The sequence below is a fragment of the Bubalus bubalis genome, chromosome 5 (genome assembly GCF_019923935.1).
Source record: "Bubalus bubalis isolate 160015118507 breed Murrah chromosome 5, NDDB_SH_1, whole genome shotgun sequence".
NCBI lineage: Eukaryota > Metazoa > Chordata > Mammalia > Artiodactyla > Bovidae > Bubalus > Bubalus bubalis.
Window position 1 is genome coordinate 18,351,579 of NC_059161.1, and position 27,870 is coordinate 18,379,448.

The 27,870-nt window shown below is 45.4% G+C and overlaps 1 protein-coding gene across 4 annotated transcripts in view; it reads right to left on the reverse strand.

Moving 5' to 3' along the window:
• Nucleotides 1-27,870, reverse strand: part of CACNA1E (calcium voltage-gated channel subunit alpha1 E) — a 338,709-nt gene that overhangs the window by 291,398 nt on the left and 19,441 nt on the right. For all 4 annotated transcript variants that reach the window (XM_025285523.3, XM_044942756.2, XM_044942758.2 and 1 more), the window contains exons 2-3: nucleotides 19,020-19,125; nucleotides 18,030-18,169 (exon numbers count right to left, since the gene is read on the reverse strand). In XM_025285523.3, the coding sequence (XP_025141308.2) occupies nucleotides 18,030-18,169; nucleotides 19,020-19,125 (246 nt within the window). The remainder of the gene's footprint in view (nucleotides 1-18,029; nucleotides 18,170-19,019; nucleotides 19,126-27,870) is intronic.

The window sequence follows — 27,870 nt, forward strand, 5'->3', positions numbered from 1 at the left end:
GGGATGGAGCCAAAGCAAAAACAACACCCAGTTGTGGATGTGACTGGTGATAGAAGCAAGGTCTGATGCTGTAAAGAGCAATATTGCATAGGAACCTGGAATGTTAGGTCCATGAATCTAGGCAAATTAGAAGTGGTCAAACAGAAGATGGCAAGAGTGAACGTCGACATTCTAGGAATCAGTGAACTAAAATGGACTGGAATGGGTGAATTTAACTCAGATGACCATTATATCTACTACTGTGGGCAGGAATCCCTTAGAAGAAATGGAGTAGCCATCATGGTCAACAAAGAGTCCGAAATGCAGTACTTGGATGCAATCTCAAAAACGACAGGATGATCTCTGTTCGTTTCCAAGGCAAACCATTCAATATCACAGTAATCCAAGCCTATGCCCCAACCAGTAACACTGAAGAAGCTGAAGTTGAATGGTTCTATGAAGACCTACAAGACCTTTTAGAACTAACATCCAAAAAAGATGTCTTTTTCATTATAGGGGACTGGAATGCAAAAGTAGGACGTCAAGAAAACTGAGGATAACAGGTTACAAAACTTGCTCAGGGTCACAGAGCCAGATTCAGACTTTACACGCAAAACAATGTAATTCCATAGCCTTTGTTCTTTCCATCTGCCAGGCTGTGTCCTGTATTATAACATTAACTGACTTTAAAGGGCTAAATGGATAATATGTCTGAAACGATTTCAAGATTAAAGTGATAGGGAAAATCCAATAATCTATTGTTCTTTTAATCCTCTTCAATAAAAGACATCTTCCCAGTAACCAAAACCATATTCCAATGAATGGATTTTGACCTATCACAGATAAATCCCTTTACTCTTGTCAGTTAAAGTGCATCAGGAGGAAAACAAAATCAGAGTCGACAGTCACTGTGATATATACGCTAGGAAGGCAGTGCAGCATCATGGTTAAAAACCCAACTTCTGGACACAGAGGCCAGACTTGAGGCTGCCAAGAGGGAGGTGGGGTGGGGAAGGGAAGTCTTGGGAGTTGGGGGTTAGCAGATGCAAACTAGCATATACAGGCTGGATAAACAATCAGATGCTGCTGTATAACACAGGGAACTCTAGTCAATATCCTATGATCAACCATAATGGAACAGAAAATGAAAAAGAATATATATATTTGTAACTAAGTCACTTTGCTATACAGCAGAAATTATTGAAATCATAATTTATTTTGAAATTTATTTTAAAATTCAAAAAATTTATTAAAATCAACTATATTTCAATAAAATCTTAAAAAATAAAACAAATTCAAAAAAGCATAAGTTCTGGGATTGGGCAATTTCATTTGAATCCCTGCCCCACTGACCACTAGCAGTGTGACTGGGGAAAACTCCTGAACCAGCTAAGCCCTACTTTCCTCATCCAGTGGTGATAATAACAGTATCTACCTCATAGGGTTGTTGTAAAAATTAAAGGAGAAAACCCTTCAAAATGTTTAATGCCGTGCTTCACACTGACCATCAGCTGTTAACTAAGCCAGCACTCCTGAATAAGCAGGTAATTACAATTCTCCATCCATCCTTCCCCTACCTGCCTCCTGACCTGGCATTGCTATGACAAGGGCCAGGGGCTGAAATGAAGGAGCCCTTTTCCAGAGTTGGACATAGTATCAATAAATAAAGCTAAATAATTTGGGTAACTCCTTTCTGAAACTCATTTCATTAGGGTCTTGAACTTGAAGCCAAACTAGCCTCTTCCCTTCGAAAAAGCTCTCCTAGATCTAATGACATAACCCCCATACAGAAGGCATGTGAGAAGCTGCAGCAAGGAGCAATGTAATTGACATCCCTAAGGACCATTCAAACCCTCTGGCCGCAATAATAAATCCTCCTCCAAAGACCTACAACAATCATTTATTTGCTACTGACTCCAATTTATTTGTTGTAGTCACGCACAGTTCACTAGTAAATATCTGACTTCTCAACCTTTTTTGTACAAACCTAGGATAGAAAAAACATTAGAAAGGAAGAAGCTGGTTTTGCCTTTGACACTGGCTCCTGATCCTCTGTCCTCCTGGCCACGGAATTTGCAGTTTGCCAAATGTTAACCAGCAGTGATATCCAGGCAAACACGAACGTTTTATAAATAGCCTCAACTGGTTTCTTAAAGAGGAAAAAGCAACACAAAAATAAAATGAAATGAAACAGTCTACTTGCTTCTCATTCTTACTTTCAAAGCCTGATCAAAATAGGGGGCAAAAGTGTTAAGGGCTGCTGATACCAGCTTCTAGCAGAGGTGTCAACAGTTGCATGATTTCCCAATGACCTTCTATCTCTTCCTCATTTAACTCTATCACTGTCCCTCTTGCTATCCACAACTAGACCTTGTACACAGAAAGCACTTAATAAAAAGCAGATAGATGGAAAGTTGAATGGACAGAACAGATTTATTTGCAAACTTTACTCCTCATCAAACAGTTAAAATTATCTGTATATGGATGTTATCTCTATATCAGACTGAAAGCTCCTTGAGGGCAGATATCTTCCTATTTACCTTTTTCATCCCAATACTCAGTAAAGTGTTTTGTATATGCATAGGAAATATTCCTTGAATCAATATTATTAATAATTAGAAGAAAGTATTTATTATATACCTACCATACATCCAACAATTTACATTTTCTTTTTTAACCCTTATACTCATACAGACAATGATGAGGAAAAATGCACAAGCAATCACCAAAAAAGACTTAACTATCCAAGTTACCTGGGATCAACAGTGGAAGACAAAGAATCCAAAGGCTAACTATGGATTACCTAACCTTGGATCGAGATCTGGGTGTCCCTGGCCTGGCTTACATCTTTCCCTCTTCTAACCACTACTAGAGACTGAACCACCAACCAGAACAAAGCTGTGTCCTGATCACATTGTGCTGAGCTGTCTTACGGACAGATACACACACATATATATTCTACTCCAACCAAACCATTCCATTCATGAGTGCAAGTACTTAAGGTATTTTAGACTTTAAAAAAAAAAAAAAAAAAAGGGTGCAACATTGACGACGGTCTAACAATGGTTAGACGATGATCTAACTTCCATGTCTACCTCCCCTCCCGGCCAAAATCGGGTTATTAGCTGCTGGCAAGTGACCCTCCACCCAGACACAAGAGTACCAGGACTACACTAGAGTTCAAGTTCTCAAAGCCCTGTCTGGGCCTCAGCCCCTTCGTCTGTAATAACGGGTCACACTGAATCAGCCGTTCTTACCCTTTCAAGTGCAAGGTTCCTTTTTTAATGTCAAAAATCCAAGATTCACTTCACCCTCCCAGAGGAGTTATTTCATTAATATAGCTCCACAGCAACTCTGTTAGGTATTACTATCCATCACTACCTCCCGTCTTTTTCATAGAGATGAAGACACTGAGGCTCAAAGAAGCTGGACCGCTTGCCTACAACCACAGAGCCAGTAAACAGTAGAGCAGAAACAGGAGCTCCAGTCTGCCTGTCTACAGAGCCCAAACTGTTAACCACTGTGCTATACTAGCTAAAAGAGAACACAACACCACTATTTAGTCTAAGTGTATTTATATCTGATAAATTACAATGGCACCCACACACATTTTAGAAAAATGATACTGTGGTACGTAGTTGTGAGAAACACTATTCAGGAAACAGCCAATGCTGGGTGCAGCAATGAATCTGCATGTCCACTGCAATAATTCCAGGGGTCTCTTAAGGTACATTCTTTGTTCCTTTATTTAAAAACAGATTTATTGAAGTATCGTGTACATACTACAGAATTCACTCATTTTTTTTAAGTTGGAAGATAATTGCTTGGCAATGTTGTGTTGGTTTCTGCTGCACAACAATGAAAATCAGTCATAATTATACACACACACACACACACACACACACATCCTCTCCCATCTCATCTCTCTAGGTGGTCACAGAGTGCCAGGCCGGGCTCCCTGTGTTATACAGCAAATTCCCGCTAGTTTTCTGTTTCATACATTAAAGTGTGTATATGTATATATATATATATATGTGTGTGTGTGTGTGTGTGTGTGTGTGTATGTCAATGCTGCTGTTGCTGAGTCGCTTCAGTCGTGCCTGACTCTGTGTGACCCCATAGACGGCAGCCCACCAGGCTCCACCATCCCTGAGATTCTCCAGGCAAGAACACTGGAGTGGGTTGCCATTTCCTTCTCCAATGCATGAAAGTGAAAAGTGAAAGTAAAGTCGCTCAGTCGTGTCTGACTCCTAGCGACCCCATGGACTGCAGCCTACCAGGCCCCTCCGTCCATAGGATTTTCCAGGCAAGAGTACTGGAGTGGGGTGCCATTGCCTTCTCCGATGTCAATGCTACTCTCTCAATTTGTCCCATCCTCTCCTTCCCCTGTTGTGTCCACAAGCCCGTTCTCTGTCTGCATCTCCACTTCTTCCCTGTACGTAGGTTCATCAGTACTATTTTTCTAAATTCCATATTTATGTGTTAACATACCATATTTGTTTTTCTCTTTCTGACTTACTTCACTCTGTATAACAGGCTCTAGGTTCATCCACCTCCCTACAATTGACTAAAATCCATTGGTGTATTCTTAAAGTATATATGTGCTTTTATTTTCTATCTGTGGTCCTAAAATGTTAATTCCTGGGTGACTTCCTAGTGCTCAGCTTTAGTTTGTTTTCAGATCAGTCACAACTGGGGGGAGTTAAAGTAATCATGGAAGTCCTCCTTTGTTTGCAGTAGAAGCTGGTCAAACTTTGAGCTATCAGATCCCCAGTAGGGAGAACCCACCTCATACATGGATCTGTTTGCTGGAGAAGAGGGGTTGAATGTCCAAGTCATTCTGTAGACAGAGCTCTAAGAAGGTGTCTGTCGGAACTAGCATCATATACATAAGCACATACACAAATACATCACTCTCCGTGGCACCCGTCCCCAGCTCACCTCATCTTTTATTTTGAACTACAGTGAAAAATGAAAACAGAAAGGTTAGGGAGAGTAAGAGGAGAACAAAGCAAAAGCGAGGAGGAGGAAGCCAGAACATTAAAGAGCTGGCTCATGTGAAGAGAGGATGTGAATTTAAGTACTCAGTGGGGATGCCTGGGGTAAGCAGTGAACACCTCCCACCTCGACATCAGAGCCCAGCTGAGAAGCCTCCATCTGGGTGACCTGTCTCTAGAAGAGAGAACACAGCACTTACTCAGAAAGGGAGTTGAGAGGTGAGGCCTCTGTTTCCTTTCCCAACGTGAGAAGTAGAAAGAGGATGAATTACAGAGCACTTTAAGCTCCTCCCAGAAGGGGCCCCTAGATCACAAAATGGTATATTTATGGTGGCTATTAACCAGAGTTCAACTCAGATCCAGATTCGGCATCGTGATGTGTCACGGGCTTAGAGAGCAGGAGGAAGAGAAACATCTCATCAACAAGTGTGTGGGCTGGCTTGATCTTTTGACTATTGTTCTATCAGAAAAATAAAAATCCTAATAATCATATAGCAATGTTCTCAGAAAAGCATTTTTAAAATAATTTCTCTGCTGAACATCAAAAATAAAAGCCCACACACTCATCAATTCTTACCCATTATTTGAATCAGTAGGAGACATTCAGAGTGTGAATCCAAAAGGCAGGACTATGTCTCTACTCCGGGCAGGGTTAACAGATCTTTAGCATAGAATGGGTTAGATTATAAGGTCTAGAGACTGGGTTTTGGTACAGTTCCAATAGGTTAAACAAAATTATAGTTGAGGGCCACTGTTGGATGGAGGAGGCAAGGGAGAGGGAGGGACTCTTTAAAGACATTAATTCTATCTTAACACTGAGCAGACTTGGAATCATTCAGGGAAGTTCTAATTTCTCAGCGAACATCACCCATCCCCATTCATTTTCTGCAAATATGTCGACTTTCCTGTTTCCAACCAGCCAACGGCCTCCCACTGAACATCCCTGGTGGTGCCAAGCAGACCCTGAATAACGTGGCCCCTCCACTTCAACTCCCCTCAGGTTACCATCACCTTAGTTACTACACGCTGGGCTCCACCAGCCTTCTTCTGTTTCACAGGGCCACCCTCTCCCACCTCCAGCCCTTCACACTTGCTCCAACCTCCACCTAAACCCTCCTCATCCTTCTCTTCCCTCTTCTCTCTGTTCCTAGTGAAAGGTTACTCCATCTCTGGGTTTCGACATCAACTTCTTGATCTTCTTCCCCTCAGATTAGGTTAGAGTCCCAGTGTAAAATCCTTCTAGCACTGTAACACGTCTCCTCTGCAACCCTGATACACCTTTAAAGTTTAATTGAGTATCTGTCTCCTCTGCTAGACAGCTAGCTCCAAGACAACAGAAAAGACCTCCACCCAGGACTGCGTCCCTCTTAGTCAGAATGACATCTGGAACATAAGAGGCCCAAGACGAATACTGGCTGCTTCTATCCTTCCCTCCCCCGGTCTTCTCCTGGCCCTTCCTCCTCCTATGTCTTTCCCCATAACTCAAAGTTTCAGACATGGGGGCAAGGGTAACCCTGAGTGGGAGGCCCAGGAGATAAATCCTTCTGGTTTTCCCGCCCATCACCCAGAGTTTTGATCAAGACTGCACAGCAAAGATACCCCAAATCAGTTCTAGTTCAGTTTCAACTTCCCGTGGCCACGCCTGTGGTTCTGGACTAAGAATGACTCCTCCAGGACTAGTCCAGCCCTAGAGGGTTGGTGGGGGAAGAGGTGAGATGTACAGAACCCCCACAGGGATGTAAACCATGAGACTTCACCACAAATGCCATCTCAAGTGTGAAACAGTCACACCTATCACTCTGCCTTCCAATCACTGTCCCAGAGCTTGAGGCCAGGGAGAAAAGCCACGACCTTGAGCTCCTCTCCTAACCATCCTGTCACCAAGGCCCAGGCTCCTGACAGAAGAGTGGCAGCCGAGACGGGAGGAGATGAAAGGCAAGGGGGAGGACATCAGAATTCAGCCTTTCCTGTCAGCTCTCCTCAGAGAGAGAACTGGAATGGTCCTCCTGACTGGACATTCCTCCCAGGCGGAAGGGCACTCTCCTCAGCCCTCCTTTCTAACGTCCAGAGCCCTCTGACTGTGTATGTTTGTGTGATGCGGGGGACCAGAAGACAAAGAGAATATTTTCCTAAAAAAAGAATCTGGAAAACAGTGTTGATGAGGTTAAAAATGAAGGCCTTTGTTTCCACTTTTACTTGGAATTTCTTTATTGTTGTTGATAATAACCACAGGAGGATTTGACTAGTTCAAATAAAATTAGATACTTCTAAGAAGAAATAAGATATACCTCATATCAACTTGGAGGAAACTTCTGTCTTTGAGCAAAATAACAACTAACAGGAAATTTTAAATCAGCCATAGTCATGGAATCTGCAATAGGTTGCAGTGAAACTTGTCTGTGTGGTTGTTAGTTTAATGGAGATAAATGACTATTCTGAATGAGGCCTACAGAACTATGGTATTTGCAATGTTTTCGATTTTAAACATCTTTTTTAAAAGGCGCTCAAGGTGCTTTGCTGCTGCTGCTGCTGCTGCTAAGTCGCTTCAGCCATGTCCGACTCTGTGCGACCCCATAGATGGCCTCCCACCAGGCTCCCCCGTCCCTGGGATTCTCCAGGCAAGAACACTGGAGTGGGTTGCCATTTCCTTCTCCAATGCATGAAAGTGAAAAGTGAAAGTGAAGTCACCCAGTCGTGTCCGACTCTTAGCGACCCCATGGACTGCAGCCTACCAGGCTCCTCCGTCCATGGGATTCTCCAGGCAAAAGCACTGGAGTGGGGTGCCATTGCCTTCTCTGCAAAGTGCTTTAGGTGTATTTTAACATTTATCTTCATAACATCACTGACCTAGGGGGAAAGTATTCCTGCTCACCGATTTCGTATTTTGCTTCACTGTCTTTCAAAACACTCTGGCTGACACAGCTGTGTAGCACAGGAGACATTGCACGGAGTTTAGACGGCTGATAATATAATACGATGAAAATGCCGGCCCCTCCCTTAGTAAGCGTTTGGCCTTGAGCTCGTGACTTAGTCTCTTTGAGTTTCGGTTTCCTCATCTTAAAACGGAGATAATATCTGCCTCGCTTTGTGTTTCTATGCATAAAATGATGTATGCAAATGCTGAGATAGTGTATGAGGGCTTCCACATTTGAGATAAGACATGCAAGCTATAGGTAAAATGTGAGCCCACATCACCAGCAGCAGCATCGTCATTACTGGATTTTCTTGTTGTAAGACCTGGTGAGGTAGGCAGTGGAAGTCCTACCTTTATTTCATAAATGAGATTTCATAAAGGAAAGCTGAGATGGTTTAGGTATCACCTAGTATCATACTGAAGGACCAGAAAGGGAAGGTATACTAGGGTGAGGACCAGGACCCAAAACCCTGAATCATGCAGTCCACTATATTAAATTCTGTTTCCATATAAGTTGCACATATATCCCAGCCAAGTAATTTTTAAAAATCTGATTTATTTCTTAACACCCCAGTGGCCTGAATATAATCTGGAAGTAACAGATTCTCACTGCCAGAGAGAGTGGAGTATAGCTTCAGTTGAGCCTGAATCCAGAGTTGACCAACCAGGACCCAACTCAGCTCATTCCAGCTCTAAGACCATGGACAGGTGGCTTACCTATGTGGGTCTCAGTTTTCTCTCCTGTTAAAAATAATAAACACGGAAAGCTGGACAGATTTATCATTCTCCCAGGTCTAAAATTCAGTGGCTAAGTCTTAGCAACCTCAGACTTAGCCTTCCTTTGTACGTTCTCCTGAAGCCTAGCACACCCTCTTGTTCCTTCCAGCATCTGCCCTGCTCCCCTTGGCGATCTCTCTTCACTCCTCGTATCTGTTACTTTCTGATTCAGGGAAACATACACTGAACAGTACTGTACATCTCACATTTCACACAGAACTGTGCACTACACTGACAGTAACAGGCAGAAGTGCACAAAAGCCCTCCCCAAGGGAGGAGACGCACCTCACGCACAGAATGGAAATGTAGACCCGCCCTTTAATTCTCGAGTCTCTCTTGTAAATCTGGAGAATGAACATTAATGCCATGGCCACCTCTGCGTTGCAGTCCTGCCTCAGACTTTTCACCCCTGCTGCCCTCTTTCACGCACACTCATGCACCTGCCTAAGACTGGGTGCATTTAACGGCCTTCCAATGGGAGTTCCAGACCCAGGGTGGTGGTCTAGCTTGGAGAATATCTGGTCATCGTGTCTTTCCCTCTGTTACCCTGAATGAATGTAAAGCCAGAAAAATGCTCCCAAACCAAACCACCCAAGCATTCTGAGCTTCCTCCACTCCCCCTGGCTTTCCTTCCTCCTTGTTGACACCAAGACCAATTCAGGACCCCATGAGCTCTCTCCGGTTTGAGCTTCTGTCAATCTGTGGAGGTGACATGAAGCAACGCTTCAGGAAAGAGAAACCAGCCCAACAGCAGCATCATACACCAGAACATAGTAAGTAGGTACTTACATAGTAAATACCTACTCTAATCACACAATAAATATCTGTAGAATGAATTAATGATGAGTCTCAATAGAGAAAAGGGATCAAGGGTCTATGTAATAAATGATCTCCCACCCAAGGAGCAACTGTAGCTCAACTGCCTGTCAACTACTAGCTGGGACTCTCATCTGAAGTCTCCCCAAAAGAAAGTTTACATCGTCAAAGAGCAAAGAAGAGACCTCCAAAAGCTCCACATTTTGCCTTCTGCCCATCTCCTCCCTGAATCCAAATTCCATATCCTAACTATCTTTTCCAACATGAACCCATCTGGAGGGAAATGCAATTAAAACAGAGAACTAATGTTCTGACGAAAGGAGAAGCTGCAAGCAGCAGCTGTGTTCCCCCAAAGTGGAGCTAGAAACGAACAAGGAGCCAGTGAGGAGGTGGAGGCCTTTCAGACGAGCAGCCCAACTCCACTGGGAGAGAGAACTTGAGAAGCAGTCTAGCTTAGGGCTAGCGGAGCACCCCAACATCAGGATGAAGGCACCCGAGATCTCATCTGCTTCTACTGCCTCAGTTCCTTTGAGTAGTTCCTAGCCCCCTACGTTGCCTCACTTGGCCTCAGTTTCCCCATCTCTGAAACAACAAGCTCCAGTGACTCCTCCTTATACCCAGCCCTTCCCTGCTCCCCACCCCCCACTTGCTTCACCCACTTAGAGTGAAGAGAATGAGTAAAAGACAGGTCTGTAAAAGCTCGCCAGGCTCATTGGCACGGAGATGCTATATAAATCCCAAGTGCTATCATTCTAGTACCACAGAGATTTAAATTGGGCTGGGGGCCCCGGGACTGCGTTATCAACACCTCCCCCACATTCTCAGCACTGGGGAGACAGTGCTGGGGAAGGAAATCTGTGCTTTCCTCGATCTTCAACTGCTCGGGAAACGCGTGTATTAGGGCGGCCTCCTTACAGAAACCCTCTAAAAATACCTATCGATGTATATTTAGCTCCAGATAGCGTCCTCCTACCAACAGGCTCCAGGCTGAACCACTCTGCTTGTGCCACGGTGAGAAGCTGGGGACCTCCAATGGCAGCTCCCAGCTCTTCTGTGGCATCTCCTTGGGCTCTTCTCCTCTCCCTTCCCTTTCCCCTTCATTCTTCTTCCATCTGCAGGGTGAGGCACCTCCTCCCAAACTGCAGCTCAGGGTATGGCAATGGTTCCCCCCACCCTGCTCTTTTCCATGCCCTTTACTCAAAGTGAATTCCATGATGAAAAAGACCTGCACGGCATCGAGCACAGGGTTAGAACCAATCACTGCTCAAACCGGTCCCTGCTCCAAGCCTTCAGTGGGTCCCTCTGCCTCTGGCTCCACTACGAGCTCCTCCCAGCCAGCCTGAGCTGGCCCCTGCTGCCCTCTCTGGGAGCGTTGCTCACTATGCCCCTGGCCAACTCCCCGGAAGCATCCTGTGTGCTCTCTCTCAGCTTTAAGGATTTGTATGCAAAATTCTCTTACCCAGAAAAGCTCTTCCACTTTTCCTTGTCTAAGTCCTATCGGCCTGCCCTCACATCCCAATTTCAATGCTCCTTCCTCCGGGAAGTCTTCCCCAGTTCCCAGAGCTAGACTGGGTGCCCTTCCTCTGGGTTTTCATGACACGTGGCCCCCTGCTGGGACACTCAGCCCTGCACCACCCACAGGCAGCACACTGCCTGGCCCACTGTGGGTCCTCAACGATATCTCCTGAAGGACTTGAAGGAAGACAGAGGCGTGGGGACAGGTGGTCACCTGGGCCCTGGAATGATGGTCTTGGTGGAGGAAGGAGGCTCAGATACATCTGCCCACTCTTCAGAGTTAGTACTCATATTTCTGCAGAATAGCCAAAAGAGGTCATCTCCCACAGAAAAGCTAGAGAAACTGATCATAAAGCATGTTTTGAGCAATAAAGATAAAGATATAAATAAATGTAACTTTTGCAATACAGCTCAATAGATGGCAGCTTTCATTATATGGCAAATGCTGGGTGAGGCAATAGTGCCCTTCTCTCTATATCCCTCCATCTGCCCATAGCACCTCTAGGAAGTTGGGTCATCAATATTCAGCTTTGACGCCACCCCTTGCACTTATCAGCCAGAAAGCATCCCAAAAGGTAACCCTGAGAGTCCTGTAAACAGGCCAAACAACAGGAAGTTCAGTATCTCTTACTCACCTAGAGACTCAGTTTCCAGTTTTCATTTCTCTAATGGAGTGATCAGGATTCGGGCAGCTGGGCTAGGTCATAGCTACCTGAGAGAGCTGTAGGTAAGGCTTGGCTTGGACTGACCGAGGGAAGGACTGGGAATAGGCGACCCCTCCATACTGACAGTCTCAGGGTGCCCCCAGCACTCTCCTTCACATCCAGCCGGTGACAAGAGAATCTGGCATGGACCAAGTGATTCCATTCTACTAGCATTTATTATGGAGAAGGCAATGGCACCCCACTCCAGTACTCTTGCCTGGAAAATCCCATGGACGGAAGAGCCTGGTAGGCTGCAGTCCATGGGGTCACTAAGAGTCAGACACGACTGAGCAACTTCACTTTCACTTTTCACTTTCATGCATTGGAGAAGGAAATGGCAACCCACTCCAGTGTTCTTGCCTGGAGAATCCCAGGGACGGGGGAGCCTGGTGGGCTGCCGTCTATGGGGTCGCACAGAGTCAGACACAACTAAAGCGACTTAGCAGCAGCATTTATTAAGTACCTACTCTAATCATGCACAGACATGAACGGGGTTCAAAGACACAATCCTGGCCCTCACTTTCCTACTCCTACCCATGGGTTAGGAGTGCCTCTGAGTTCTCATCCTCCCCTATCATCACCCATCTATTCTAGGGGCTGTGACCTGTTTTTAAGGCCAATCTGTAATCATGACTTCAAATAATTTAGAATTATCCAGGTGGCCTAACAAATATTTAGAAATAGCATCTCTTGAATTATTACCAATATGAGAGAGATCCCAAGTTATATAAGGTAATAATTTGTTAAGAAAGTGAAAGTGAAGTAAAAGTATTATTCGCTCAGTCACGTCCAACTCTTTGCAATGTCATGGACTATAAGCCCACCAGGCTCCTCTGTCCATGGAATTCTCTAGGCAAGAATACTAGAGGGGGTAGCCATTCCCTTCTCCAAGGGATCTCCCTGACCCAGGGATTAAAGCAGGGTCTCCTCCATTACAGACAGATTCTTTACCATCTGAGCCACCATAATTTGTTAAAAGAATGGCAAATTCACTGTCTTTTAGAAGAAATGAGAATACATTAACCTTGGTGTTTCTCAGTCCCAGAATTTGAGTGTTCAACAACATATAGTTTGTTAAATAAATGGGTGGATGGATGGATGAACAAGCCAACTTATGAAACAAGGTGGAACTTCTGGTTCAGTTTTTACTGATGAAACCATGAGAGTTAAGTAACGTGCCTTCTTAACCACAGAGCAGGGAGTTGGCTGTATTCCAAGCCCATGGATAGAAGTCTTAGTATGGACACATGGGGCTCTGGTCCTCTTCAAGTCACATATGAAGCTTCAGCTCTGGCTCCGGGACATCTGCCTGATTATACTGAGCCCATCCCACATGGCTTCAAGGGGACTGAAGAAACACCCAAGCACAGAGCTGCAGAGCCTGTGAGGTGGTGAGGTCACTGACAGTGTAGGGAAATGACTGTTGATGAAGGAACTTGGAGCCAGAAAATGTGGGCTCAAGTCCAGCTCTAGCACTTCCTAGTATATCATGTACCCTCTCTGAACCTTGGTTGCTTCATCTATAAAATGGGGCTAATAAGATCCCATTTGGGGGATTATGAGGGTTCTATGAATAATGTACATAAATTAACTCTGAACCATTAACTGCCTCAGCTTACAGACCTAAGAATTCTGAAAGTTAACAGGTCTGGGGTTCAGGCAAAAGGCAGTGGCCCAGGCCCCCCAAACCCCTGTCTCTGAACAAAGGACATTGATGGTAGGTCCTTGGTTGAGCCAGCTGTCTGGCACGTCAGCTCCCTCCCTACCTCCCAGCACACACGGACAGCTGAGAAGCTGGACAGCCTCAGCCCGAGGCGATGTCCCACTCCAGCAGTGCCACTCCTCCTCTGCACAGGAGGCGGATGCAGGTGACACCTGGAGCTGAGATGAGAAGTCAGAGTGGCCAGCATGGGCTGCCCATGGGACAGGTGTCAGGAAGCCTGGAGAAGGGGCTGTACTGTAGGGGCGACACACCAGCCCTGGGTCAAAGGACACGTTCCAACTCTGGATCTGCTGTCAAGCTGCTGGCGGTCCTGGGCTGAGCACGTACCTGCTCTGACTACTGGATGACTCCGATCTCAAATCTGATCTACCTGCTTCTCTGGGCTGGTATGACAACATACTCACTGTAGCTAAGACCCCAAGAGTTGTAGGTGCCCTGTGGTTTTACTTACCACCAAAAGAGACGAATACTGTCAATTAAACTATATCATGCCATTATTGTAAGATGCAGGCTGTATATTTTAGACATGCACCAGCAGGAGAAAAATGCATTTTAGAAGCAATGTGACATGGTAGGTGAAAGCACTGTCTGAACAGAAGACAAAATTTGATTATCCATTCCCATGGGATAGAATCACAGCTCTGAGTTTGATCTCAAGAGTGCCATGCCCCTTCCCTGGAAAGAAAGAAAGAGTAGGTTCAGGAAGAACAGGGGCAAAGTCCTATTGGTTCAGATGGCCGGCAGTGGCCTTTCAGCAAAGTTTGAGGAGCTGCTAACAATGGCAGATACCGGGGCTGGTGGGAGAGAAAGCAGAGAGGACAAGTGGCTTGGCCAAGGGCTCAGCACCCATGCCCACTCGTGCGCACCCCACACAAGGGGACACAGAGGGCCTTACTGGTTACACTGATGAAGGATTCTGTTGAACTCTATAAATCTGCCCCTTCAATCATGTGGCAACCCTCATTTGAAGGCCAAGCTTATGGCTCCCACTAGCTTCTCTTGTCCTTCAATGCCAGTTTCTACATCTTCCCTCACACATCCTACTTCCTTAGGCCCCACCCCAGCAAGCAGAGTCTCTTCTAGAACTTCAACCTGTCACAATGCCTCTTAAAATGTGACACCCAAAAGATGTACACTGGAGCATCTTTAATAATTATTCATAACAGCCAAACCTAGAAAGCAACCTAGGTCTCAGATAAGTGCAAAAATGGATACAGAAGCTGAGTACATCTACTTCATAAACTGCTGATCAGTCTTTACCGCTTTTTACCAAAATATGGAGTAACATGTACTATGCCCATAAGATACTGAGAAAAGGCAGAAAAATTACAAGCATTGAAAAGAGAGCTTGCTAAGCATCAAAAAGGCCGGAAAAAAATACCACAAAATAATCAGGAATTTTTCTTAGTGACTTTTTTTCCGTATTTTCCAAATTTTCCTTATTGAACATAGAATAGTTTGAAACGAAAATAAATGGACTAGACAAGAAATTTCAAATGGCCTCTGGTACATACAAGACTTAGAGAGACTAAGAATTCACATAATTTTAACATTTAACCCACACATTACAGTAGTCTTCTTTTAAACAGATCATATTTCTAAAATGACTCAGATTCATTTAAGGCCTTTTACTGTATAGATCTTCCATGACTTATGATGAGGTTACACCCCAATAAACTCAACATAAGCTGAAAACACATTTAATACACCTAACCTAATGAACAATGGAAACAGTGAGAGACTTTATTTTCTTGAGCTCCAAAATCACTGCAGATGGTGACTGCAGCCATGAAATTAAAAGACGCTTACTCCTTGGAAGAAAAGCTATGACCAACCTAGACAGCATATTATAAAGCAGAGACATTACTTTGCCAAGAAAGGTCCCTAATGAATGAACATCAGAGCTGAGCCTAGTTACCTTGTATCTTCTTAGAACACTTGCATTAGACTACACTTAGGTAAAATCATGTAACACAAAGCTAATTTTTTAATTAAGTGTTGAATATCTCATGTAATTTATTGAATACTATACTGAAAGTAAAAAACACAACAATAACCCTCATGATCTCAGGGCTGACTGGGAGCTGTATCTGCCACTGCCCAGCATCATAAGACAGTACCATACTGCCTACAGAAAACATCAAAATTCAAAGTTCAGTTGCTACTGGAAAAGTATTGCTTTTGCATCATCAGAAACTCAAAAAAACTGTAAGGTAAACCATCATAAGTTGGGGACTGTTTATATAGTATATATTATTTTAGGGACATTTAAATCATCCCCAAGCTATTAATATTAGCAAAAGTCAAAAGATAACAACTGTTGGTGAGGATGTGGAGAAAAAAATTCTTGTGCATTGTTGGTGGAAATGTAAATTGGCCCAGTCACTGTAGAAAATAGTACGGAAATTCCTCAGAAGAATTAAAAATAGAGCTACCATATAATCCAGTAATTTCACTTCTGGGTATTGTGTCCAAAGAAAATGAAATAGAGACATTTCATGTTCAAAGAAAATGAAGCCATTACCTCAAACAGATGTCTACAGTCCCCTGTGCACTTCAGTATTATTCACAACAGCCAGATATGGACGCAACCTAAATTCCCATCAATGAATGAATGGATAAAGAAACTGTGATCCAGATACACATGCACATACACACACACGTAAGAACATTACTCAGTCTTTAAAAAGGAATCCCTGCCATTTGCAACAGCATGGATGAACCTAAAGGACACTATGCAAAAACAAGACAAATGCTGCACGATCTCAGTTATATTGACTATACTAGTTTTTCAGAAGCGGAAGTCATAGTAACAATGGAAGGAAAGGTGGTTATGAGGGACCAGGGGTAGCGGAAAGAAGATATTGCGCAAAGGGTAAAAACTTTCAGCTACAGATGTATACATTCTGCAGACCTAGGATTCACCATGGTAAATAATAATGCCTATATTATTATATTATTACTATATGATCATATAGTAAATAATAATGTATAACATACTTGAAATTTGCTAAAAGTGTAGTTTTCCAGTGTTCTAACCACCATAAATAAAACTACATGAGGTGATGGATATGTTAATCAGTTTGACTGCAGTCATCATTTTACAATGTATCAAATCATCACACTGTATACCTTAAATATAGACAATTTTCATTTGTCAATCACAGTTTAATTAAATGGGGATAAAACCCACAAGACATCAGCCAGGTGTACTACAGTCTACACTGTGTACTTCTGAAACACTACGCAGAAGCTGTATCTTTACACACTAAATCACACTTTAAATGCAGTAGTAGCATTTTCTTTTAGAAAAATAACCTTCAGAAGATCCTTTTGTAAGCAACAGATGTTTTTAAACATAAAGAGTCATCTCTACTACTTATCTGTTCCCTATACTAAGGGGCTCAATGCTCGCTAGTTTCTATTTATACATTCTAGTCTATTACACCTTCAACTTTTCCCCTTTCACTTAATCATAGTTGACATGAAGATTAAACGTATGACAATTGTGTCTGTTGCACAAGACAATGAAACGATGCAAGTGTTTCTAAACTCTCATTCTTGTCAGATTTTACCTGCCCAAGTCCTCTGAAAAAAAAGAAAAAGGTCTTCTTTGCTCCCCTCTGTCTTTGGTCAATAGCAATGGTAGCTCCTCTCTCCCCGCTCCTCACTTTTCCACGCAGCTCTTAACTTGTCTTCACAGGTTTCAACTTCTGGGCAGCGGGTAAAGGAATTTCCATGCTACACTTTTTGCAGCCACACCCACAGAGGACCCAGGGACTGCCCCCTCGCCTGCAGGTACCAAGAGCAGCCTGATACAGAGACACACGAGAAGCCACGAAAGCCTGAAGAGGCATGCTCACCATCACCAGTCCCAAGGCCCATCACATATACTGACGACAGCACCGGACTGGCCCAGTAGAGGTACACTATATTCATTTTCAAAAGCAGAATTACCAAATATTTAAATAAAAGTACCGCCATCACATATACCACCTGTAACACAACGTAGTGTTACTATGTCAATTTCCAAAGGGATGTGTTATCAGTTTCACATGATTCCATTTTCCAGCTTCTCATATTATAAAGATGCATAAATCTATAAATAAATAAATCTGTAAATCATTTTTTTTAAATCCTCTTTTGTTAAGACACGAGTCCCAACTATCATTTCACAGAATATACTTAAAAGAGTCTTTCCCAACCTCCTAAAGAAAACTGCACCCGATAGCATGCTTTGGCCCATTACGGGGGTTTTCCCTCACGCCAGGGCAAGCTGCTTGCTTCAGTGAAAAGGCTCACTTGGAAACATGTGTTCAGCACTAGCAGAGCATAGAATGGGAAACCAGAAGCAGCAGCAGCCAGACCTTGGGTCCACAGCCTCTGTCTAATGCCATGTGCCTCTCCAGAACACTTGCACTCCCCTGCAGCTGGCTCAGCCATGGCTCAGAACCATGGGAATCTTATCCTTGAACTTCTTCCTCCTCCTCTCCTCCACAGAATTATCTCCCCCCGCCCCCGCCACTCCCAGGTTCCTTGCACCAGCCACTTCATGACCCCACAGGCACCTCCAAGTACAAAGAAGAGACGGGAAGAGGACTCACCCACTGAGGACCACGATGAAGTCCATGACATTCCAACCATTGCGGAGGTATGATCCCTTATGGAAGATGAACCCCAGGGCCACGATTTTGATCCCAGCTTCAAAGCAAAAGATCCCAATGAAATAGGGTTCTGTCTTCTCCTGCGGGATGAAGAACAGAGGTGTTGGTAAGAGGAGGACTGTTTCAACCAAGGCACTCCCTGCCTAGCTACCCCTCTGCTCTGACTTTTCCTGTCTCCTACAGGACACCAGGCTGCCTGTGCTGAGCCAGGCCCATGTACAGCTGGGAAGTGAGGGTGCTGCAGGACTCATAGAGTGCACAAGAGCAAGGGAAGCCAGCTGCAGAAGTGGGTGGATGTGGGGCTCACACCCAGGACCAGCTGTCTTCCCAAGGCAAATACTGATGGTGCTGGCTTTGCCTGGAAGGGGCTGGCATTCCCACAGATGGTCATCACTTATACTGGAAGCTTAAGAGTCCTTTCTCATCCATGGGTAATCAGACTGGAACCACTTACCCATTTGTTTGGATTTTAAGCATTTTCTTTGTTCTCTTTGGGAGGGGTACTTTAGACACATGGATAATTTCTTTACAGAGAATATGGACAAACATTTAGGAAGTTCAGAACCATGAAGGCACACAGGCTTTGAGCATCCTTCATGCTCTCTCCTTTACTCTCCCTTTTTCCTCTCATTCTCAAAGTCCCCCAGGAAGAAGAGAGAAGAAAGCGGACCCTGGGCCTGTCCTTTCTTCTTGCCTGGCTGCCATGTGCTATAGACACAGAACTTCCTGGGAGCAGAAATTTAAAAGGTCAGTCCTCTTTATGAATCCCAGTGAGACTTGTCACCAACCTGTTCCTCAGCAAAGAACAAATTCACAGAAGTGTAGAGTAGGAAAAGAGAGAAGGGGGCCAGGTGATGAAGCAAAGGAGAAGGAAACCAGGGAAGAAGAGGAACAGGGGGAAAGAAAGATGAGAAGGAGAGAGGCACCTACCAGTCTGCGGGACATTGGAGTCTTGTCATCCTCAGGAAGATGTTGCTCCAGGGCCAAGACGATGCAATTGGCAATGATGGTGGCCAAGATCATGTACTCAAACGGCGTGGGAAAGGAGGAGTTAAGAAACAGAATCACCAAAGAGAGAAGGACAGCCTCTAAGATGGCTATGTACATCCATACACAAACTTCATCAACCCACATCATGCCTGTGCAGTCAGCACGATTGACAGGAGCAGACCGGCAGGCAGAACAGTGGCTGGTCCTAAGCACACGGAACTAGAAACGTTTCTGATCAGACTCTGAAGACAAAGCATTTTCTCAAGGAAAGGAAGAATGCAGTCAGTAAATAATGTATTAGACATATGGTAGACATTCCAGATTCTTAGTGAATTCAGTGACATATCTGGGAATTAACCAGAACCGAAAAAGGAAGTGGGACAAAGAGAGGAAGAAACAATGATGCTGTTGCAGGCTTGATGTTCTTTCTCTATCTTCAAACCACTGATGCTCCAGCAAGGATCCAGCTGCGGCTGTTTGTGGCTGTCTCTGGCAATCACATCTGGAGTGCCCTTCTCTTGAAGCTCTGCTCAACTGAATAGAAGAAGGGCCCTTAGAAAAGGAGCCATTCTCTCCATGAGCTCCCTTTTATGTTAATATCCAGTTCAGGATAATATTTAATGGGTCTGGGAGAAACTAGCTTTGTCCCATTTTATTTTCTCCTAAGCTTCTACATCTAAAGGAAGCAGAGACACATATCATGAGCTTGCATCCAGGGCACCGAAGTCGGGGCCTCTAGGAATCAAACTACAAATGAGAGGATAATGAATTCAGGCTTTGTTTTCTGTTGCATTTTTCTGAAGAGAGGTGAGTGGGCTCCCTGCGACTTTTAGAAAAACAGGACTATGATTCCAGTGCCAGCATCCTGGCTCCCGCAGAAAGGTTGTGCTGTAAAACCAGGGGGAGGCGGGAGTGGGGAACTTCTAGAAAAAAGGAGAGGGAATCACCAGCTCCAGAGTCATTCTGCACATGGGATTTCATTCTATAACTACTGTTGCGACAAACAGGAGTGAGCTGCTGCCGCTGGTCTTGCTGAACAACCTGTGATCTGGCAGCGTCTGGAATCCAGGCAGGAGCAACAGGTAGTAAGTGCAGTGAAGTGGAGGGAGAGGAAGGGATCTTGTCTCCCCCCTACCCCCATTCAGGCTGGCTGTGCAGGACATAGGGCCCAGAGCCCTCCCTAGGTGGCACACGAGGAGGACAAACCATAAACACGTCCCCTGATGCTTCGTCATCCCCACCAGGTTATATGTGGCTGTGAACATCAATGGTCAAAGGGCACTCACACATCCCTGACAGACGGAGGGGAGGGGGGTCTGTGCAGGATGCAACTCGCCCGCCAGTTGCTCTGGTCCTGATGCTAGAATGGTAGGTTGCAGGGGGTGAGATGGTCAGCTTGCATCCGAGCCTCCAGAACCTTTCTTTTTCATTTAGCAGCACCTCCTCCCTGCCCCCATCCATCCCTGAGTCACAGCCCCAGCAGCTGGCTGTCTTCCTTTCCCACACACCCAACACTCGCCCAGGACTCATACCCTCAGGACAGTTCTGCCAGCTTCTGCTGTCCTGCAGGGCAAAGCAGCCAGATCTGAAAACGAGATGGGGCTCAGAGAACCTCAGCGCCAGCCTCCTGCCTCCACACCCCACTGTGCTTACTGAAACCCACTCAGTCAGAGGAGAGCCTCACCGCACCACACAGAAAGCCCCCCAGCCATCTTGCCATCCCTTCTGCTTCGGTCTCTCTGGGTACCAAGCTAGGCCCCTGAGAGCCAAACACTCTAGCAAACACACCTCAGAGATGCTCATCTCACTTAACGTGCCTACGTTCTTGTGACAAGTTCCCCCACACAGCTAGTCCACAGACAAACTGAATTCCCATAGTTTCATCTTTGCTTCTGCACCATAATTTCACCCCAGAGTGCCCCAGACGTGAATTCATCCTGAGGTAGGGCGCTCTACAAGGCCTAAAGGAACATCCCTCTCAAGGATGCATGTATTTGACATTTTCAAAATTTTAAGCCAAAGGATCACTGCTCTGAGTAGGCCCTTAGACATAAGACTGCAGGCAGAGGGTTTGGGTTGGGAGGATGTGGAAACAGGGTCTTCTCAGAACCTATGAATTACCAAACTCTCACTTTTAGATTCTAGCCTCCTAGGCCTTGGGTGGTGCCATTTATTGAGCCCTCGTGAATTCTCAGCCATCCAGATACCTGACCAGTCACAGGAAATCTAACTTGTCAGCCTCTCTCCTGCTGTAAGCATCCTGTATGGTGATGGCCACACCTTGCTGAGGTTGGTAGCCTGTGGTAGCCCTGTGTCTACCACAACGCTGATCTGTCTGCACCTGGACATTCTGGGCTAGGTGAGCTTACTGATCTGAACAGAGAGTTCTGTGCTTAGGTTATCTGACTGGGATGCAGAGGTGTGAAGTGGGTGTGAGGATGGGTGGCAGAGGGGGTCCAGAAGCCCAAGTGGACTAGGTGAAAGAGAGAAGGGGGCCAGGGAAATCTTAAGAGAGAAGAACAGGAGAGAACACCCAACCCTACCCAGGCCCCAGCCACTCCCCCTTGTAGCTCTTCCCTTCAACCTTCCGTCTGCTTCTCTTTCTGAAAAAAGGACAAAGAACGGGCCCTTACATCTCAGTGCTTTTGCTTCCTCCTGCAATGGCCTTTCTCCTCTCTTCTTGGTCATATATCAAGATCAAGGTGAAATATCACCTGGCCTGTAAAGGTTTCTCCCTGTGCCCCCCAGCTCTCCGCAGGGTGCAATTTCATCATCACATTGATCTCCCCAAGAAACTCTACCTGGAAAGCAGGGCCGGGGTTTGTTCACGTCTCCACCGGCGGGGCTCAGCAGAGCTCCAGACACAGAGAAGAAGCTCACTCAGTGTTCAGCGCAGGCTGAGTGAAAGGGAGGCGTCCCCGTATGTGAGCTGCAGCTCCGCTGAGGAGCCATCATAATGACCAGGCTGTAGTCACTCCCGCTGGCTTGGACCCCCACCTGGGAGCTGACTCAGGGGCACTGCTCCCGGTCTTCCCGAAACAGAACTTCAGGCCCTTAACAAGGGCTCTGATGTACCTCCCAGGGAAAGAGCCTGGGCTGCAAGGAAGGGCCTGCAGGGTACAAGGATGCACCTCACAGGACAGACAAAGACGTGCTCAGAAAGGTCAAAGGCAACTCCGCGTTGCCAAGGCCTCAAAGAGCAACACCCGTCATGAAACAGAACAGGCTTGCCTGTCCTTTACCACCTCCCAGAGTTTGCTCAAACTCTTGTCCCTTGAGTCAATGATGCCATCCAACCACCTTAGTCTCTGTCATTCCCTTCTCCTCCTGCCTTCAATCTTTCCCAGCATCAGAGTATTTTTCAACGAGTCGGCTCTTCACATCAGGTGGCCAAAGTATTGAAGATTCAGCATCAGTCCTTCCAATGAGTATTCAGGGTTGATTTCCTTTCAGATTGACTGGTTTGATCTCCTTGCTGTCAAAGTGACTTTCAAGAGTTTTCTCCAGCGCCTCAGTTTGAAAGCATCAATTCTTCTGTGCTCTCTATGGTCCAACTATCACATCCATACATGACTACTGGAAAAACCACAGCTTTGACTAGACGGACCTTTGTCAGCCAAGTGATGTACGCATATTAACTCTTCAAAAAGAGAAACCAGCATGCATAGAAGATCCCTTTAATGAAAAAAAGATTTTATCAGAGCAAAGGAAAAAAGTCTGTCTTGTTAGAAGGATAATGAGTTTTCTTGGGGTAGTAGGATTTCTTCTTTGCTCCTTAATGCAGTGTGTTATAATGAGCATGTATTCATATACAGCTGTGAAATCAATTAAAGCTAGATTTATTCTGAAACAAACAAGTAAACAAACCAACATAAAAACCCATACCAACCTGAGGGTCATGGAAATTATTAGATCAAGATTTCTGAGAGGATCAAATGCAGAAGAACAAAGAGACTGGACCAAATGAGGAAATGGCCATGGAAGTTCTTTGAAACCTGCAAAGCTGCCTCTTCTGCATCTGTCTCACTGTCTGCTTGCTAGGGGCCTCATTTTATAAACTTTCTTGGCAAGCTCCCCAAACACCCCTTTACTCCTTTCTCCCTCTGAGCCCGTTAATGAGGACCTGTGTCACTCCAACTCTCCCTTCCCCGTCTCACAGCTTCAAGACAATCATTAGGGAAATGATAAAAATAGGTTTCCTCATTGATTTATCTCTGTTACCCAATGCTCCTTCCTTTGAATGGTTGACTTGTTTCCTTAGCAACACAGCTAATTCAAGCAGCACAACTTGGCCTGCACACCTGCTATTTGTTCATCTCCTTTCCTGAAGCCCAGAGAGCTGGGGCAGGGGACAGGGAGGGCTGCCCTCCCGGCGAGCCGCTGGCTACCATGGTGGTGCTGGCTCTACCTGTCCACAGAGCCCTGGTGGCCGGGCCTGGGCACTGCCTTCCCTCTGCCCACCCTGCAGGGACTGATGTGAAGGTACAGGACTGAGCAGGACTTGGGGCCCATGCAGCAAACCTGGGTGCCCCCAGCGAGACAAGCATCTCTGTACCACCTGGGTGCTGATCCTAGGTCCCTTCTACTCTCAGCAGCTTCATCTCAGAGCTGTGAGGCTGGAACTCTGAGGAGACTGAATGAGCTCAGAGGGGCCGAGGGCCCACCAGAGGCACAGGCAGGCAGATGGAATGTTGTGCTCCCATTCCAACCCCAGGACTGGTGGAGCATGTGCTGTTGTGGGGGGCAGCCTGTGGGTGCCTAGGCCATTCCTGTAAACTCCTGGGGGAGTCCAGAATAGCACAGTCTCAGGATAGCAGGCCTCAAGACCCATCTTCATCCCTCACCCCAGGACCAAAGCACACTCCCTATGGGCAAGTCTGTCTCCTTTCCTCCTGTCCACCCTTGACTCCTGTTTGGGGATGCCCAATTCTAAGAGATTCATTTTGATATTTGGCAAAACTAATACAATTATGTAAAGTTTAAAAATAAAATAAAATTAAAAAAAAAAAAAAAAGAAGAAGACAGCCTGGGCATCATTATGCACAATCTTCTACTCACAGGTGCACAGACACATTCTAACAAGTGGAATGTTGACTCAAAGACAGTCTTGGGGAAGGGGGTGCTGCCAAGTCTGTGATTTCTTCAGCATCAAAGGGATAGTTTAAAAATGAATGATAGTGAAATCTAGCTATCCAAGACCTTCGGGCTGCCTTTTTAATATGAGAAGAATCAGAATCTCTCTCGTGACCTGGAATGCGATGGAGAATATGTAGTTTGGCAATGGAAACCAGAGCCACGGTTCTCCACAAGGCACCCCAACATGGTACTAAAGTCAGGGAAAACCACCACCACCCATTCCTCCAGAGCCAAACAAGGACAACGTGAGGATCAAAGTCTAAGATGACATGTGAATCTGCACACACTACTACGTATAAAATAGATGATCAACAAAGGCTTACTGCATATATAGCATAGCAGTCTGCTCAATACTCTGTAATGAATGACCTATAATGGAAAAGAATCTGAAAAAGAACAGCTACATGTATATGCATAACTGAATCACTTTGTTGTACACCTGAAATGAACACAACATTGTACATCAACAATACTCCAATATAAAATAAATATTTTTTAAAAGAAATCTTTGAAACCGCAAGGTGCTACACACACACACAGTCATTTTTATTCTCCTGCTAAATCCATCTTTAAGCATCAGCTGTGGCTTGAAGCTTTGGGGGAAGCATCTGTGAGTGGTCACAGCCGCCGGGAGTGCGCTGGCTGGCTGCAGCCAGGGGCTGACATTGAAGAGACCCACAGCAATAAAGGATTGAAAAGAAAATTATGGTAATGAGTCTCCGGGAAGAGAGCAAAGACATTTGGCCCAGAACCTCCTGGGAATATGGAAAGCACATCCAAACAGCAGTCCCCAGAGGAGGATTCATGAAGCTGATGGCTCTGATGCAATCTTTCCCAGTGATCAGAAGGGACATTCATCACACCCAAGGCCAGGGCTAAGAATGGGAGGGGTTGGACCATCATAGAGGTCCGGCTCTGGCTCCTACAGACCCTGATGGAAATGCAGTGAGATAATGCTGGTGAGATCATATCCCCTGCCTGGGCCATGGATAACGATACATCTGCCCTAGAGGGACGAGAAGTAGGGCAGAGACGGGACCTCATGCCTAAACCCCAGACATGGACAGGGGCACCACCATTGTCTCCACAGACACTGTCTGCACCCCTCCCAGAGGCCAGGATGCTCACAGGAAAAGTCGTCTCCCAGCCTTTCCACACATGCCGTGTGTACAGTTCTTCAATGCCTCCCAGACTGAAAAGAAAATCCAAACCAGCCCTGGTAGGCCTGGGGCCAGCTCTCCTTCCTGGAAAGATGTTTCACCTTCTCTCCAGATCATGGGATGAAGTAGGAGTGACTATGAGATAAAAAGATGATGAGCCAAGAGGGCTTTCTAACACTCTCAGCAAGCCTTCGCAGCTCTGCCTGACCTAGGTTCAGAGGTTAGAGGTCAGGTTCAGAGGTCAAAGGCCAGATTCAGAGGTAAGTCATGGTCCAAGGGAGCCTAGGCTCAGAGGCTAACATGCTCCTGGATAGGCTCCTCCTGGACTTCTTTGAACCTGCTTCTGTGGCTGACCCAGCAGGACAGAATATCCAAAGAAGTCTCATTCAGAAAAGGAAATAAAGAGAGACATTGCATTCTTTGGGGTTATGAGGGGTTACTGATAAATTTTTCAATTTCCTGAAAGACAACATTAAGCATCTGAATTTATCAATGTATGAACCACTCTCATATCTGGGGCAAGTCACGCCCTCAACTCCACCCCCAACTCTTTTCTCAGTCCTTATTTTTAGGTTCCCAGTCTCTGTCCCAAACTTATGGATGGGGTGGATGACACATAGCCACTGAAGGGCAGGAGGGCTAAACCCCAATGTTCACTCTTGTGATAGAACAATCAGTACACAATTCTGACTGCAATTCTGGAAATCCATCCTGGATCTGTCCTGCCTTTCCCATCCCCATTACAGCAGAAACACACTGCTAACAAGCAGGAAAATGAGGTGGAAGGCTCTGCATACTTCACGTTGCCCCATTTCATTATCTCATCGCTTCCTTATTGGAATTTTTCTCACCACCCAACTCGCCTTAAAAAAAAAAACATAACAAAACAGATTGAAAAACCAAACTCCTTTCTCTTTTTTTAAAACAAAACAAAACAAAAATGTGTCATGTGACTTCCAGCCTTAACATCAGTTTTTTAACTTTGGTTTCCACGGTGGTGGGATGCAACCTACCATCACCATGACAACAGCTGCCTCTGTTCAAATTCACCATCTGACAGGCAGTCCTGAACACACCTCTCTCCCTCTCTCTGTCAAGAAGATGGAAATGCCATTACACCTACTCCTAAAGACTGAAATCCTAATGAATGAAAGACAAAGGAAGCAATGTTGAAAATAGAACAAAGAGGCAGAGAACCCCCCGAAAAGGCTTTCTGCCCATACAGCCCTCTGCTCTCATAGGGAGGTCAATGGACTCAGTTACTCAAAACAAAAGATCCCCAGCACTAACCCTGCAATGTTGGCTGTGTAGCTGCATTGAACTTTTCATTGCTTTTAGACCAAACAACTCCCATCTCACTCCCATGTCCCTGCCCTCTATATAAAAAGACTGAAAGGAAGTTCACATCATTGCCAACATGGTTAACCAGTGCTCAGTCTCAGCTGAGCCCCAGTTCCAAAAGGATGGGAAGTGGTGATTCTGCGAAACTCAGCCAGCACCGGCTTCCCTCCCTCTCTTCTCTCGCTGACAGACAGCTGGATAAGCCTTAACAAATTCCCTTTTTGTGTGTCACGCTGAATCCTGGACTCAAAACGCTGTCATTTGACACAGAGTTTCGGTGATCAGGAGACGAATGATTGAATGCTACAGAAAAGGGAAGAAAGAAAGGGGAAATATTAAAAGCCTCTGGAAGGAAAACAAAACAGTGGTGGGAAAATTACCTGTTTCAGAAGCCAAAATCTGTGTTTTGATGACACTCTGATGAATTCAAGCCCATCAAGCCTTTCTGGCAGCAAGGTGTGTTTTAGGCAAAGAATGTGGGCCGCCATCAGCAACCACACCCAAGACTGTAGCCTACTCCACATCCCCACTGACTCTGTGGGGCTCAGATGGTACTCTGAATGCAGAAAGAAAAGGAAAAGCCTTCTGTGAAAGAGTCCACAGATCATCTCTGGCAGAAGGTTTTGTTTTCCTCAAAAAACCCTTCTATTGCACCCCAACATTCAAAGGCACCTATGAGCCTCCAAATCACATGAGACAATGTTGACAGCACTAAGGATCCTCAGCTTATAAAAAGAAGACTGAAGAGAGACATCATAGCTCTTGGCAAATATCTGAAGGGCTAGCTTGTCAGAGGGGACGCTGAAACTGTCTAAGTTCTTCCGAAGGGCAAGGCTGAGACCACTGGATGGAGCGGCCACTCAAAGGCAAATCTGGGGCAACTCAGAGAAGTTCCACAAGCAAATGGACTATATTGTTAAGTAGTAAACTAAGTGTTGCAAGAATAAATGTTTAAAAACCATCCTCCCTAAAAGAGAGAAAAGCCCTGGTGCATAGCAAGTGTCAATTTCTGGAGTGTAAACCTGTCTCCATGGCAAACTCAAGCTACCAACTTGACACCCATACACACGGAGATGGGAAGAGATACACACAATTGAAACCCACAAGCTGTGACTAGCCAGTTCCACACACCACTCACTGCAAGCACCATGTCC